Source organism: Antennarius striatus, chromosome 17 (genome assembly GCF_040054535.1).
Source record: "Antennarius striatus isolate MH-2024 chromosome 17, ASM4005453v1, whole genome shotgun sequence".
NCBI classification, from domain to species: domain Eukaryota; kingdom Metazoa; phylum Chordata; class Actinopteri; order Lophiiformes; family Antennariidae; genus Antennarius; species Antennarius striatus.
Window position 1 is genome coordinate 8,806,392 of NC_090792.1, and position 15,981 is coordinate 8,822,372.

Here is a 15,981-nt window from a genome sequence, read left to right on the forward strand (position 1 = left end):
AGCCGTCTCCTTTAGTCAAGTTAAACTCTCCATACCCAGAGACCACTGAGTCAAAAAACAGCCATGGATCCATCACTTTACACATATATACTCCAGTATTCAGTGATTCCTTCTCTGGAACATGCTCTCACTCTTTCACTTACATGAAAATCCATTATGAACTGTAGATGAAATTGATGAATATAATGAACAAAAGCTCTCACGTTTAAAAGATACGTCTGTTTTTTCCAGTTCTGCTATAATATTTGAGGCTCAGACCTCAGCCTGACACACAGTGTCAGGGTACTTGTCAAGTAGTTCATATGTAACCAAAATAAACAAAGCAAAAAAACCAAACAAAAGCAAAACTCTATCCTGCAATTGTCCAGTCATGTGTTTTATGTGACAACTAGTCCAAAGTTAAAAGATGTTAATTTACTATTACATAAGATCATGATATTGAAAGTTGATGAATTCTGGCATTTTTAACTTATAGGTCAAATTAATAATACATTGTTTTTTCAAAACAATTGCTGATTGTCAGCAAAGTGATTAATCGATGAGTAAATAAATCAGCGCAGTCCAGATATGCTGGAAATGGTAACAATGCACAAGAAGCACACTACCATCAGATTTATCTGAATGTATAGATTTTTAATTCACTAATCAATTCTAGTATCTCTCACATTAGAATGTTGTCAGAAATCAGCCTAAATCCTTGTTATCTTCTTTGTTTCTTTCCAAAAACTGAGGAAAAAAATCAAGAAAACAGTAATTTTTCTGTGTTTATAGTGCTAAAAGGTGTTTGCTTGGTTTCCAGGGTTGCCCGGGTTCCAGGTCTGGACTGCAGTGTCTTTTCAGCTTACGACCCCTGAACTGACAGGTCAACCACTGGCAAAAAAGAATAAAAGAAACTGTTGTCCAACGGTAATGACCGACTGGCAGCCATGGCAAACACAGCTGGGGTTAAAAATACTTCCTAGGATCTGGGTGTTTCATCTCTGCTCTGGTCAGAACATAAACTCTGGCACTGGTTTGAAATCCTTCCAATCTAAAAAAGTTCATTTAATCTGACAAGAGCCTGAGTGGAAGGAAGAAAGGTTTCTGTGTTTGGACCAGAGCTTAGAATGAGAAGTTCCAGAAAGACTAGAAAACAAAAAGTCAAAAATACAAGCAGGAAAATGAGAAACTGACACAGACTCTGTCCTGCCTGAGTGCCGGTAACAGCTATTGATTAAATCATTAAGAAATGCTGCTGATGACACAGTGTTGAGTTAATGATAAACTAATCCTCTTGATTAACAGCACACAATGTCCTTCTGATCAGGAGGGAGTTTCCTCTGACTGCAGGGCTGCCTGACATCGTTCTCATCAACCCAACGCTCACACATATAATCATGTATCATTATGTGTTACTACAGCAATTCCACAGTTTCTCTCTCTTGACCAACAGCTTTCCCCTTTCCTCCACAGCACTGACACATCGTCATGAGGTCATAAGTGAACACAGTACACAGGTAAAAAAGTTTTCTCTACCTGGCTGCAGCATATCTTAAGCCCTTTCTCCCCCAGTCAAGCCCTTATCCTCTGCTTGAAACCATCATCTGGTGTATACCTTCAGCTTCCTCTGGATCTCAGTCATCTACCAGGCTCTCCTGCTTGATAAGACACCTTCACGCTCCACGAGCACAAGTCCTGGCATGGCAGGCTGGCGAAGAAGTAGCACCAGTATGCGACACACCCTTCCCAAACAAATGCTGTCTCAGCCTCACCTATCAGAGGGTACAGGAGGTGAACTTGAAGCCGTCGGCCCTTGACTGCAGGAAGCACCACTGAGTTTTCAGACAAGTTTGGATTTGAAGCTCACCTCCAGTCCAAAGTCTAGCAAAGGCAGTGGACAAACAGAGAGGGGGGGACCCCCAAGAGGTCCTAAGGTGGTCCTGTTATCTCTGCCAGGTTAATCAACAAGCACAGACTGCCTCTGACTGGCAGGAATTAAACAAAGTATCCCAGCACAGTGCTGTCAAGCAGTCACATGCTGCTGGGACAGTGAAATAACACAATAGTCTTCATTGTCATTCGCTCCATAGCTGAGAGAAGCACGACAGGTCTTGAGTTACCTGAGCTTAGATCCCTCAAGGCCAAGCTAAGCAAATCTCCCACACCTAGTTTTCAGTGCATGCCTATACTCAACCTGGATCTCGTCATCTATCCGAAACCCATTTGATCTGATTACACTCAATAGCAGGGCTTTGGACTGGGTCTTATGTTGAATCCTGTTCCCAATGTGTCACAGCACAGCAACCGCAGCACAGTAATTCAACTTCATGATGTAAGCGACGTGAAAAGAGTACAAATCCAATACAGCCTTAAAATGTAGTCGATTACATCACCCCCTGGTTTAAAGTGTTTGAAGGACTTCAAAACGTTTCTCACCGTTTAGAGCATCAAAGACAAACGTTCGATGAGAGAGAAGGTCTGTCAAGAAGAACGACCCAGCTCTGTTCAGGCTTTAACAACTACAGACAAGTTTAAGTACCTTGCTGAACTTTTCTGATTCGGTTTGCTTGGTTTAGCCTCTCTCCATCTGACACGGTTCCTGACAACGTCTCTGATCTCCAACTCCAAACTTTCACCGTCCGAACGAAAACTTCAGGTGAACCATTTCCGCGAAGAGCTCTTCTGGAAGCAGCGGGGGTCTGGATTTGTCGGTAGCCGCTGGTAGAAGTCCGTTTGGGGGGACGTAAGCTGAGCTAACTCCTCCAGTGTCGGTGCTGACTGTCTGTGGACGCTCCACGGACCGCGGTGGGAATGAGAAGTTGCGTCGCTGACGACCTGCGGCTCCCACCTGAAGGAGGCTGGGCGCGCGCAGGTGAGGTGACAGGCTGCAGTCACGTGACGACATCTAGTGGTGAGGTGGTGGAACTACTGGCTGGCTACCTATTTATCTATCTATCTATCTATCTATCTATCTATCTATCTATCTATCTATCTATCTATCTATCTATCTATCTATCTATCTATCTATCTATCTATCTATCTATCTATCTATCTATCTATCTATCTATCTATCTATCTATCTATCTATCTATCTATCTATCTATCTATCTATCTATCTATCTATCTATCTATCTATCTATCTATCTATCTATGAATCTATGAATCTATCTATCTATCTATCTATCTATCTATCTATCTATCTATCTATCTATCTATCTATCTATCTATCTATCTATCTATCTATCTATCTATCTATCTATCTATCTATCTATCTACCTATCTATCTATCTATCTATCTAACTTTTGGAATTCAATTGTTTTGTTTGGACAGCATAGAAATTCAAGATGGTTGTTGTGAAGTCTTATTATATTGAAGGCATTCTGGATGTTTGTTTAAAAATACTTCTACAGTATGTCTCAGATTGCCCCTTTGTTTATCATCGTGTGATGATTATATGTGTGTCTTTGTTTGTATGTGTGTGTGTGTGTGTGTGTGTGTGTGTGTGTGTGTGTGTGTGTGTGTGTGTGTGTGTGTGCGTGCGTGCGTGCGTGTGTGTGTGTGAAGGAGTTCATAGGGACAAAACAGCACAAAAGCTGTAGAATTATCGTGCAGACTTCATGTGAAGCTGAGCTCGATACTTGAACTCTAAAAAAAGAAAAGCATGCACAGGCCTGCTAATCTTGCCACCTCTGCCTGTGCAGCCTGAGGCTAAATGTTTTCAGGCAAAATGCTGAGGAAAGCTATTGCAAAGGTGCTGTCACTCTTGTCTTAGACACACAGACAAAACAGGCTTTACAAGTATATCTCTCTGATACCCAGACTGGTCCAGACAAGTGTTAAGTGATATTTCCATGAGCCAGTCCGCCTTCACTACTGACACAGTTTTGATCCCATGTGTGGTTATGACAGAGTCTTAGATGGAGTTTCTCCCCCGCCTCCAGTGTTATTAATAAACACAGTGTTTTCCTAGAGACACACACACACACACTGTCCTTAAAGCTGAAAGTAAACAGCTCTCCAGACTATCGTCCAGACGAAGTAAGTAAAAATACAAGTTCAAATGAAACGGTGATCAGAATAAGATACAGATTTGAAAAGAAAGTGAAGGAACGTTTGGGTGCTCTGATGTGTGATAATAGGATGGTTTATAAGATGTGCAGCTATCAGTATTTTAAACATTAACAACAAACTGAATCATTACACAAAACAGCCTTAAATGAACGACAAGATAAGAGATTTTAAAACGAGTATCCCATCAATTATTTTGTGGGTCTTTAAACTAAAGCTATGTTTCCTCCTTCTTTAGCTTTCTATGGATAATCAAACATCAGCTGAAAATCATGAAGACACAACATTTATTGAAGAGTCACAAACGGGACACAGATTTCTGAAAGACAGCATAGTCCGCTCTCATTCTGATCTTCAAACAGAGACAACTTTCCTCCCAGACATTGTTCCATATCCTGTCGTGGACCACACTGTCATGGACCATTTAGGGAAGTGTTTTGATACATGCATCCAGCAAGTGTCCCATCTGGAGATGCAGAGAAACAAACTTATTCAAGAGCTGATCAGCCTACATGAACCCATGCTGACAGTAGTGGAGCACCTGAGAGAGAAACTGGTGGAGATGCAAAGGGTGCTCACTCTGGCTCAGCTGGATTGTATTGCTGTTCATGAGGAAGTGCAGCAGGTGAAAAGAAAAATGTTTTCCACAGCCAGAGAGTGCATCCAGAGCCAGGTCACACTGGCTGCACACAAGTATGAGGTGGCTCAGTCTGCTATAACACAGGTAGGATTCCCAATTCCTGCAGGATTTGTTTACTAGAATAGTTTGAAGTCAGCTAGTTAGAAGCATTTCTGTTAACGCTTTCACAGGATAACAATAGCAAGGACAATGGTAGCACATTTTGGCCCCAGATTGTGTATTGTAAAATGACGAGTACAAAAGCAACCTAAAGTAAAAAATAAAACATTAACGAAGCTGGTGTTTCACCCATAGCATGCTGGGATAGGATCCAGCAGACCTGTGATCCACAAGCTGGATAAGTGGCTGCAGGCGAGACAACTGAGATAATCTTGTCTACAAGAAAATGGATGGACGGAAAACATTGATGAACAAATGCATTCTCCAGCTTTACTGTTATTCTCTCTGTATTCATTCATCCATAGACAGAGTTGAAGGGACACATCCAAAGCCTGACCCAAGAGTGGTCACAGCTCCAGGAGGCCCACCAGGACCAGCTGATCACCCTGAGGGACCAGGTCTCCAAGCCCTGCAGGTCCAGGGCCATGACTGATGTCAGCCAGTGCCGCCAGGCTGCTGCTAGACTGCAGCGGCGTCTCAGCGGCAGTCTGATGGCTCTGGAGAGCTGGTATGAGCCTCGGCTCGTTGCCCTGCTGAGGAGAAGACAGATCGGGGAAGATGCCCTGAGAAAGAGCAGAGACCAGGTGATGGATCTGAGGGCCAGCCTCGGGCCCCTGAGGGAGGAAATACAGAGACTAGAGGTGCAGAGAGCCTGTCTGGAGAAGAGGATCACTCTGGTAGAAAAGGAGAGGGAGGAGAGCGTCACGCAACACAAGGTACAGTGACTCAAGTAGGGCACTAAAGAAATAAAGGATGATTGAAGCTAGACCAAGATTTTTATCCACTCTGTGCAGGAGACAGTGGATGCATTGACAGAGATTCTGAGAGGTCTGCAAGTGGAATTCGAAGTTCAAAGAAAATCTAAGAATAATCTGGAGCATCGAAAAGATAGTCTTTTAAGAGAGCTCTCATCCCTGAGGTAGGTCCACTATGATCTTAATTTATATTCACATTTATATGCATGAGCATTCATGAATGCTTATCTATCGCATTTTAGAGGCTGTGAACCCTATGAAACCACTTCAGAAGAGGATCTCTACTTGTAGGTCTCAATTTCATGTCTTTGATCTGATGACAAACATTTAAATTGCATGCAATTTTTAAAAATTATCTATTGAGTCCTTTACTTTTCAGAGTCATTCTGATATAAAACATAATCCAACGCACTAACTGCAAGAAACAAAGCCAACACAATTACTTATATTTTATTATGAATATAATTAAGTACACAAAAGATCAGAATCAGCACAGAAAAACAAAAAATACAAAAGAAAAATGACTGAATACACATTTTCAAAAATTCATAATATAAACAAAGCAAAGAGACACTAAAGTATTTACACTTTCTAATAAAAATGGATCTCTGTAGAAATGTTTGTAAAGATGAGATGATGTATCTGAATCCACCAAGAAAAAAATAAAAGCAGAACATTAATGGGCACCACTGTTACGGTTCCAAAATAAGGCACAGTAGGTCTAAAACTGATCCATAAAGAATTAAACCAAAGAGGCAAAGACTGAATGCAGAATATTTTTTTACTGACTTCCTACAAAATCAGTGCTTCCAAAATGTTAAGAAGACATCACCGGTGATGAAACACACTGGAACACAGATCCATGTTTAACAAGCAGGTGAGATGAACAGGATGGGACTCATGCCTGGGCCTCTGCATCTGCAGCACCTTCTGGGTCCTCGTCGTTGTAGATATTTTCAGCCTGTGGAAGAAGCATTGCAAACGTGTCTTTGCTGTGCCTGATATTTAATACTAATAAATGTAGCAAAATGGTCTCCACAATTTCCTGTTGCTGTATTTTACAAAGATCTTACCATCTGCCACACTTGCATGATGTTGTCCTCTGATACAGAGCAGATAACCCACGGCTCGTTGGGGTTCCAGGAGAAGTCGGAGATCTTAGCTGTGTGTCCGCCGTGAATGAACTAAAGACAAAACAGAACAGGAAGGGTTATCAAAGCTCTTGTAATTAATTACAAAACATGTACAAGCAACAACTAACCAGGAGCTCTGGAGGACCGTCCTCAGCATCCTCTGGGGACTGTTCCTCTCCTATCTTGCTGAGGTCCCAAACGTTGAGTCGCCTGTCAGTGCCGCTGGAGGCCAAGATGGTTTCATTATGAGGAGACCACTGGACCTGTTGGGGAACAGCTTGGATGTTACATTTATGACACCATGTGCCTCATGACCGGCCTCCAGAGTCTAGGTCCGGCACAGTTTCTTTCTCACCGAGGGCGTTTTTCCCCTCCACTGTCGCTTTTGCTTGCTCTGGAGGGTTTTGTTGGGTTTCTCTGTCTGTTAAATGCTTTGAAATGTCTGATGATGTGATTAACCGCAATATAAATAAAAGTTGATTGATGGATAATCATAACACAAAGATCCACGACTGATGTGTACAAACTGGTCCACTTGTTAGGTCCTTGGAACACTCTTTTATCTGTAATGCCTTTTCTCAATTAAACACATGTATAACAACAACAAGTTTGATGTTCCATAGCAAGAAACTACATACAATATTCTCAGAAAAGAAATGTGTGCCACATTCAACATGAATAAAAAACCTGCAGCGCGTATTTATACTGTATTTTAACTGGAGTCTTCTTTTGTGATTATATCAGCTACCTGCAGTTGCAGTCAGGCTTAGTAAATATAACTCCATGTCAGCCACACATTAAATTAATTCTGCTGGATCACTGTTTACCTGGAAGATCTCATCCTTGTGAGATTCAAATGAGTGCAGCTTCAGCTTCAGGTTCCTCAGATCCCAAAGAGCCACCGTCTAAAGAATGAAATGGGTCAGGTTCAAGTGATACACCAGTACTTAACAGCCCCACGCGCTGCAGTATTTATACACAGAAGGAATAGGCCCACCTTATCTGCAGAGCCAGTGGCTAGGATGAACTCACTGTAGGGGTTAAAGGACAGGCAGTTGACCTCAGCTGTGTGGGCGTCCACTGCATGGCTGGGTTTGGAGGTGTTGTTGGAACGTGTGTCCCAGCTATGCAAAAACAAATAAGATTTTGAAACTGAACAACTTTGGTTTCATGTACAGTGATCAGTGAATTTTGTTATAAAGCTGCTTACATCATCAGTTTCTGGTCATCGGCCACAGATCCAAAAAGAGACTCATGGAGGAGGTGCCAGGAAACATCCTCTACCACAGCAGTGTGGCCTGTGAAGATGGTCTTAGCATCCACAATTTTTCCCTCCTTGGGCACTGTGCTAATGTCCCACAGGCAGATAGTCTTCAAAAATAAACAAAACATTAAATTCCACTCCCCAAACATTGTGAACGGCTTAGCAAATAAGAGATCAGCTCACTAAAAAGTTGACAAACCTGCTCATATCTGATATCATATGCTAATTTTATCATCAAAGAGCAATAATAAAAAACTGTATGAGTCAAGAACGACAGACAGAAGGTTTCAGGCTTCCTGAAACAGGTTGATTACATGGTCATCAGAAGCACTAAGCAGGCAACCACTGAGGTTTGGGTTCCAGGAAAGGCCATATCCCTCCTTCTGGTGGCCTCTCAAACGCAAATCAGGAGTACATTCGCCAGAAGGGTCTAAAAACATGAAAGCAGTGTTGAAACAATCGCAGGAACTACTTTCCATGTAGACTTTCTGAAAATTCTGATTGTGATCCTAACCAGGTTTGGAGGGATGCTTTGTGTAATCAAAAACTAGAACATCACTGGTAGGGGTTTTGGTGGCAATGATGCAAGGATTCTGAGGCATGTAGCGGGCTCTGTTCACTTCTCCTTCATGGTTGATCTTGATCTCAATCTCTATCTTCCCACTAACGGACCCAAAGCCCCCAAATTCTGAAATAAAAAGGAAAACAGATCAACATGAAGTACTTGTTAATGACCTATTTGACTACAATCATGCTCATCTAACCATGTTAAACTATTTACCGTTTATGATGATGTTTACTGAGTTCTACAAAAAAAATACAATTTAATGTCATCATTTTTTTTATTTTAAAGCTTAAGATTAAAGATTAAATCAACTTCCTAAATTCTTAAAGGAAAATTATTTTATTCACTCAATTAAACAAACTCAGTCACAACACTCAAATGGAAAAAAAACTGATAACATTGACTACAGTAAACATATTTATAAAATGCATTGAAATACCCAAGTCCTTGTTAGTGCTGGCATAACAGGTAAGTCAAATATAGTGTATTCTCGGACACATAAGCACTCACCTCCTTTCTCGCTGTCGTAGTGTGAGGCATCAAACTGGGCATCGTCATTTGGAAGCTGGACACTAGCAATCACAAGGTGATTCTGTTCATCAGACGTGTGGGTCCCCAGGACCAGTCTGTGCACGCTATAGTCCTTCCCTTCTGGCCTGCCAAAAATATGCAGTTTAACAGTTTTGGTTTTTTTTAAATCCATGTCTGGTCATATTTTGGTCTCCACCAGTGATTTGTAGATGTAGTCTCACCTTGTGACATCAGGCAGCCACTGTGCAGTGAGGCTGGGCCACTCCAGGGCGTGGGTCATGACCAGGTCATAAAGGAAAGGAGTGTTCTTCTTCCAGATCTTGTACTCCTCATTGATCACCCTTTCCTCCACGGCATCGTCAAAAGCAGCTAAAAAAAAAAAAAAAAGTTCAGCAACAGCTGTCAAACCACGGCCAGGAAGCATCTATTTTGCTACGAATTAAAGTAAAAACACTCGGGTAACTCTTCACAGCAAAGTTAACACAAGTTCGTTAAGTATCTACAAAACGCACAATCAGTGTGGGGCAGTGTGTCAGCAACATAAACAGTATTGACACGACATTCTCTAGCCGGCTAACGTTAGCTAACAACTTACTGCTGCTTTTTCACAATGAGTAGAGCTGCTGCCTGAAGCGGCAGCTGCCACCGGTCCAACCTGGTCCGTAGTTTCTGACTCTGGACAACAATACACAAACATAACGAAATAATTCAGAAAAAATGTGACACACGTACCGTCTTTATCGGCCATTTCGCTGTTTTTAAACCTCTAGTAATAGTTAAAAGAGTACTAAATCTTCCGGAATCTTCCGGAACGCGCTCAGGAGGCAGCTCGACGGCTCGCTATGGCGCCAACTCCGTAAAATACCAGCAACCAATCAGAACGCAGCATACGGAAAGGACGTCGTCAGCATTTATTGACACTTCCGGTGACGCACGTCCGGTTCATGTTGAGCTTCCTGAAATGTAGTGAGGACATGATAGAATTAAGATTGGGGGTTTTTTAAAGTGTAATTAACGCCACAATGGACGACCGTGTGTTAGACCTGACGGAGGCACAGAAAAAAATCAAGTCGAAGTACCCGAAGATCAACAAGAAATACGAATGTAAGGTTTTACTCAGGCTAAATATTGTACGTAGTTACGAACGTGGTTTTACTTTCCGCATCTCACAAGTTACAGTAGTTGGCATCATGTTATAATCACACGAATGTTCATGTTTACGTGTGTCTTACTTGGTTTTTGAGACACGTTGTCACGTCTACCTTTGTTAGTGCAGGTATCTACTCTGCTGTATTATGTTAGCTTGTGTTCTGTTGTTACAGATCTGGATCACACAGCAGATGTACAGTGAGTATATTGTGATTCAATGTTTCATTTCTTGTCAGATCTTAAGTTTCTCTGATACCCAGGAGTCATCACTTTCATTGTTTCTCCTAAGAATTCATTCCTGGGGGGCTACGCTAGAGGAAGCCTTTGAGCAGTGTGCCATGGGGATGTTCGGCTACATGACGGACACAGAGACAGTAGAACCGACAGATATTGTTCATGTGGAATCATCAGGTGAGGGTTCACTCAGTTTGACTTAGACTTTATTGATCACAAACTGGGAAATTTGCTTGTTATAGTAGGATGAAATTGCACATACACGGACATACACTAACTAATATGATTAAAAACAGTGAAAGTTCTCATTCATCCAGGATGTGGTTATCTAAACGTGTTTAAATCAAAATCAACCAGCAGAACTGAATAAGCGTCTTGGATGAGAGGTGAAACATCTTTGAGGAATTTTGCACAAGTCCAGTGGATTGATTTATACACCTTTGGAAAAACTGGAGATATAGGCATAAACAGGATAAAGTAAAATGAGCTGGATATGAACGTGTTCAAGGTTTATTTACTTGGATTCAACAAATATCATTGAGGTAGATGGTAAATAGTGCAGAAACATTATTATTGAGCAGCCCATCTATTCAGTCTGTTGGTATCTCTGGATCCAATACTTCTCTTCCAACAACAACACAACAACAGACTGGTAGAAGAGCTCCAGCGTTTTGCACTGAAGGATCTCTGCTTCCTCAGGAAACAGTTGGCGTTCCTCTTATACACAGCCTCGGTGCTGATCTTCCAATTCAGTCTGCTGTCGAGATGCACACCTTGGTGTTTGCATGTGTCAACCACTGAGTCATTCTCCTGAATAAACAATGGTTGCTGTTGTCGACTTCAACCTGATGTCAGTTGCCATTGCAATGGTTTTAGCCACATTCAGTAATTTAAAAAAAAAACTTCTTTTTTTTTACCAGGCCACTCCACAAAATTTTTGTTGGAAATACACTCCACCACTTCGTCTGAAAATGTCTAGTGGCAAAACCTTATACACTTTTGAAAATTAGAGGTGTACAAGGTGAAGACGTAAGGATACAGAATAGTCCACTGCTGTGCTCCTTTGCTACTCACCCCTATCCCATAGAGACTGGCAGACAGACTGCAGTCTGCCTGTCAGGTAGTCGTTAATCCAGAAGACGGTGGACATGTTGACCTCCATCACAAGCAGTTTCTCACTCATTTACAGCAAATGGATGGTGTTGAATGCACTGATTTGATTTTTTTGCTTGTGGTCTGAATGGCCCCGCATCAGCCTTTCTAGCACATCATCATATGAGATGTGAGGGCCAGGGGTTGGGAGTCAGTTGTCATTTTGGGCACAGGATTCCCTCATGAAGTCATCCAGAGCCCCAGCATCTTCACCAGGCTCGGGTTGGAGAGTGTTCTCTCTTACTATACCTCACATCAAACTGTTCTATACCTGCTTCTGCCAAATTCTGTTCTTTCTTTTTTTTCATGATTTCTTTGTAGGTGATGACATGCAGTCTCTTCTTTTCCACTTCCTTGATGACTGGCTATACAAGTTCTGTGCAGACCTCTTCTTTGTTCCAAGGGTGTGTATTTAGGTCACTAGTTGGAAACTAAATATTTTTTCCATGCAAGAAGTCAAAGTACAAGTGTAGGGCTGAATGATAATCAGATAAAACTGTATTGAGATTACTTTTACAAAATATTGTGAAATTGGTCATTTTTGCATTTGGCATTACGTAGATATAAGTTGGTGTCTGTGCTAAACAATCGTGTTATTTCTCAAGACACCTTTGGTTCTGTTAGGGATTTACATCATGAGAAGTTGCAATTTTTCATTTGCTTATTTCAGGAGTTGTTTTCCTTTGCTTTAAATAATTTGTATTTTTCTTTGTTTTAACAAACATAATTGAAAAGTTTTTCCTTTCATGTATTATTCTTAAATAATTGAATCACATTTTTCCACAAGGAAATCAAAGTTTTGGATATAGACAAATCACACTTCAAGATCCGCTCAATTGGGTAAGTTTTTTTTGTCTGTTCACACTAACATGGTTATACTTTCATATGAAAACTTTATCTTGATATGACATATCTTCCTATTTTAAATAGGAATCAAAAATTAAAGCAGACATGTTTTGAAGGGCTATTGCCAGCAGAGTGGAGTGTTACTTCATGACCAAAAAGAGAACCCGTCAACAGTACCATTCTTGTTTCATTACACATTACAACCTGACACACTCAATTTGAAGGTGTCACGTTGGGGTGTAGAATATACTGTTGGACTTTTTGACATTTTGTTGACTCATCATGAAACACTCAGAAGATTAATGTAAACTAATGTATTTTAATGTGAATTGTGTTTTGGCATTCTTCTTTTCTCTTTTCTATTTAAGATGGGGTGAAGAGTTCTCTCTTGAAAAGCATCCACAGGTAAGTCAGTGAATGTTTTTAAAATTGCATGAAAAGTTATTATAAAACAGTGTTTCGAATATAATTACTTTCCATAATATCTTAGCATAAAAGTGCATGGGTTCCCTTCGGGTTCTTCGGCTTCCTCCCACATCCCAAAACATGGAGCTTAGGTGAATTGATCACTCTAAATTGCCCGTAGGAGTGAATGTGAGCGTGAATCGTTGTTTTTCTTTCGTGTTGTTCAGCAGCTGGTGTTACACTCGGAATGTCCCCTGCCTCTTGCCTGTAAGTCAGCTGGGATAGTTTCCAGCAACAGCTGTGAGGCACGACAGCGGATTAGGCAGTCAGGAAGATGAATGAATCAAAAAAGAACAGAACGCTTAAACTTTCTCACTTGTAAAAACGATGACAATGAAAACAATGAAAGATAATCCTGGTGTGGTTGTTCTGAGGGTCTTGTGTTGTTAATCCAGGGGACTGAGGTGAAAGCCATCACCTACTCTGCTATGCAGATCTACGATACAGAAAAACCACAGATATTTGCCATCGTTGATATCTGAGGAAGGCTTCAGAGGCAGACTGCAGTCCTGGATCAGTGGAACTTCAACATCTACATGACAAGCTAAAATGGTCTTTTAATGAAGATTAAAAAAGTTAAATTGAATTTATTTATTTTTTACTAAGGAGGGCTTAGCTGTTGCAAACAGAAACACCCCTTGGGATTGTGTCTTGATCCAGAAATTATCAAAACTTATATAATAATCAATTGTTTCCTGCCTGATAATTACCTGCAGAACATATAATGCACTGAAATAATAGAACTTGTACACATTTATCAATCCAGTTTTATTGTAAATGCTTTTGAAAAATCCTTATTTATCAATTTTTATCTTGTATGAATGCCTTATTCATGACTGTCAGACAAGAGGTGTTTATTTTTTCATCTATACAGTTGATAAAATGGTCATTGGTATGTAAATAAATAAACCTCCCTTTAGAGTCATCTTTAGCCTTTTGGTCCTTCTGGAGGACAAAGCTCCAGAATTACACAAAAAAAAACCCCCATCATGACAGTCAACAGGAGTTTAACACAGAAACATTTCGAGAAACATCACACATCAACTCGTCTTCAAATTTGTTGGGCGTTACATCTGTTCACACATATACACTTCTTTAAATGTATGTAAAATATGAATTATAGTTGTTAAGTTTTTAAGATGGCCAATCAAAAAGTAGTGTTTGGCTTGAAGTGATGAACAGTGTTTGTACCAAGTTAACCCAGTCTAAAAGCCACTGGAAGCCATATGAAGCACACACAGATTTTATGATGAGTTTATGACGTAAGAAATGGGCACATCAGAATTCGTCTCTTTGGGTAATGAAATGAAGGTTTGTGAAAACACTACTCTCTTAACTGCGACAGTAACTAAACTTGAATTAAAGAGCTTGTCACATTGTTTTAGGGGTAGGTGTGAATGCCACACAACAGAGGAATCAGAATTTGTGTCACCTGCTTTTCCTTTTGGTGAAATATATAGAAAAAAAGAAACATCGCACAGACAAAGAAAAATTCACTTCTATTAAAACATGTCGCTGAATCAAATATTGGGAGTACAGTACTGTAACCACTAAGAACTTATTGATCAGACCATTAATGTTGAATGTGCTGTACATCATGAGACTTCATGATGTGCGTCTACGTACAGCATATAAAAATCTCAAACAAAACCAAAAGTTTGCCTCAGAGTGCAGCATATGTCGATTTTTGTTGTTTTTTTGTGATTCTTCTTTAAGAAGAAAATAGAAGAAAGTCACTTTAATAATCCGCATGGGGAAATTTTCTTTACACTATTAACTATAGATGTTAAACATGCATACATGTGTATGGAGGCCCCTGAAACAACACACAGACACCAGGGGCCTGTAATCATGCAAATTAGTACAGTGGAATGCAGAGTGAAGAGTGGCGACTTCAAGGTGTGCTCTGAATGAGTGGCTTTGTGGGGCGGACGGTGCCTTGCTCAAGGGCACCTTGGCGATGCTCGGGAGGTAAGCTGACACCTCACACTGCCAGCTCACACTCCAAGAGTTTTTGACCCACCAGGTCTCGAGCCGGCATCCTTAGGTCCCCTGTTCAGGACCTAGTGGACTGAGCTACTTCCACCACCAGTAGATCCTCTATTGTGTTAAGATAAAATGTGTCTCAGCTGTAAATCAAGGAGCCACAGACAAATAATCTGGCCTGACAGTTATGTGTAACTAGAACAATGCAAAGTAGGCAGCTTTTTCAAAACTCTTGCATGTTACATGAAAGAGGTTGTTAATTTTTGGTCTTACAGCCATTTTGTGGTATCCACCAAACAATCTAGGCCACACTTGAATCATTACCGCCCTTAATAACTGGAAACAAGGCATACAACTGAATGTAATACAATGACTTGCATGGAAAACATTGCAGTCAGCAGTATTTACAGTAATATGAACAGATAAGTCAGTCAGCATCTTTTAGACTGACTTTGTCTAGGCAGACCAACTTCTAGGTTTAAATCCAGACCTGGGTCTTTATTGCCTGGGCTTCTACTCCGTGTCTCTGCTCCAGTTAGTCTCACAGTCAATCGACACCATGGCTTCTCAATTACCTGTTGGTGTGATGGTCATTCTGTCTCTCCCTTCGATGAACTGACAACCTTTCCACCATGTATTCTGACATACAAAATAATCAAGAGACAAATCATTCCATAATCATACTAATGAAATATTTTCTTTTCTTAATTCTGGATTGGTTGATGACTCATTGTTTGCTGGGTGTTGTTCCAGGGTAGTTACCACAGTTAACCCAAGTAAACCTGTGTGTTTCATGGTGAGGTTGTTGCATTCATTACCTATGAGACTGTGAAATCACAGTCCTGCAAACTTGCTTAGCTCATATGATGTTCAAAGCTGGGCGTAAATACAAATACAAGAAGAGGAGCTGTTGGTTCAAAAGGAGGTCATTTCGATGATTGTAACGATAAATATAGTTTTGTCACTACAATTTGTACGTACCTCAAAGGAGAGGTCAAATTAATTCCCCACAAGCCGATGTAAACAAGAGTTGGTCCTCTGCTTGGCGCGTTAC

The 15,981-nt window shown here is 40.8% G+C and overlaps 4 protein-coding genes across 14 annotated transcripts in view; 2 read left to right on the forward strand and 2 right to left on the reverse strand.

Annotated features, from left to right (window-relative positions):
• si:dkey-157l19.2 (NHS-like protein 3) overlaps nucleotides 1-2,828 on the reverse strand; it is a 28,645-nt gene extending 25,817 nt beyond the window's left edge. For 2 of the 9 annotated variants that reach the window (XM_068338457.1, XM_068338454.1), the window contains exon 1: nucleotides 2,519-2,827. The gene's annotated coding sequence lies outside the window, so the exon portion shown is untranslated. Of the gene's footprint in view, nucleotides 1-1,515; nucleotides 1,656-1,751; nucleotides 1,804-2,415 lie in introns of those variants that run through there. The other 7 variants (XM_068338451.1, XM_068338458.1, XM_068338459.1 and 4 more) reach the window with 6 other exon arrangements.
• Nucleotides 2,829-3,975: 1,147 nt separating this feature from the next.
• Nucleotides 3,976-5,979, forward strand: LOC137610706 (syncoilin-like). The gene is made up of 5 exons (XM_068338466.1): nucleotides 3,976-4,018; nucleotides 4,287-4,772; nucleotides 5,153-5,563; nucleotides 5,642-5,766; nucleotides 5,845-5,979. Exons 2-5 carry the CDS (start codon nucleotides 4,293-4,295, stop codon nucleotides 5,891-5,893), a joined length of 1,065 nt encoding a protein of 354 aa, XP_068194567.1. The 5' UTR covers nucleotides 3,976-4,018; nucleotides 4,287-4,292; the 3' UTR covers nucleotides 5,894-5,979.
• A 77-nt stretch (nucleotides 5,980-6,056) lies between these two features.
• Nucleotides 6,057-15,975, reverse strand: LOC137610704 (histone-binding protein RBBP4). 3 transcript variants are annotated; one of them, XM_068338463.1, is made up of 11 exons: nucleotides 9,691-9,822; nucleotides 9,317-9,464; nucleotides 9,075-9,220; nucleotides 8,514-8,687; nucleotides 8,314-8,429; nucleotides 7,946-8,106; nucleotides 7,733-7,859; nucleotides 7,563-7,640; nucleotides 6,864-6,998; nucleotides 6,676-6,786; nucleotides 6,057-6,563 (listed from the first exon to the last, which is right to left on the reverse strand). In XM_068338463.1, the coding sequence occupies exons 2-11, from the start codon at nucleotides 9,373-9,375 to the stop codon at nucleotides 6,501-6,503; spliced, it is 1,170 nt and encodes a 389-aa protein (XP_068194564.1). In that variant the 5' UTR covers nucleotides 9,376-9,464; nucleotides 9,691-9,822; the 3' UTR covers nucleotides 6,057-6,500. The 3 variants fall into 3 exon arrangements, 2 of the variants coding, with proteins under 2 accessions (XP_068194564.1, XP_068194563.1); XM_068338462.1 differs by lacking the exon at nucleotides 9,691-9,822 and adding an exon at nucleotides 9,828-10,000 and having other exon boundaries at nucleotides 6,058-6,563; XR_011038529.1 differs by lacking the exon at nucleotides 9,691-9,822 and adding exons at nucleotides 9,828-10,051; nucleotides 15,909-15,975 and having other exon boundaries at nucleotides 6,526-6,563; nucleotides 6,676-6,998.
• On the forward strand, nucleotides 10,028-13,866 carry zbtb8os (zinc finger and BTB domain containing 8 opposite strand). The gene is made up of 7 exons (XM_068338467.1): nucleotides 10,028-10,199; nucleotides 10,418-10,442; nucleotides 10,534-10,655; nucleotides 11,952-12,034; nucleotides 12,418-12,470; nucleotides 12,845-12,881; nucleotides 13,337-13,866. The coding sequence occupies exons 1-7, from the start codon at nucleotides 10,118-10,120 to the stop codon at nucleotides 13,421-13,423; spliced, it is 489 nt and encodes a 162-aa protein (XP_068194568.1). The 5' UTR covers nucleotides 10,028-10,117; the 3' UTR covers nucleotides 13,424-13,866.
• Nucleotides 15,976-15,981: the final 6 nt, after the last annotated feature.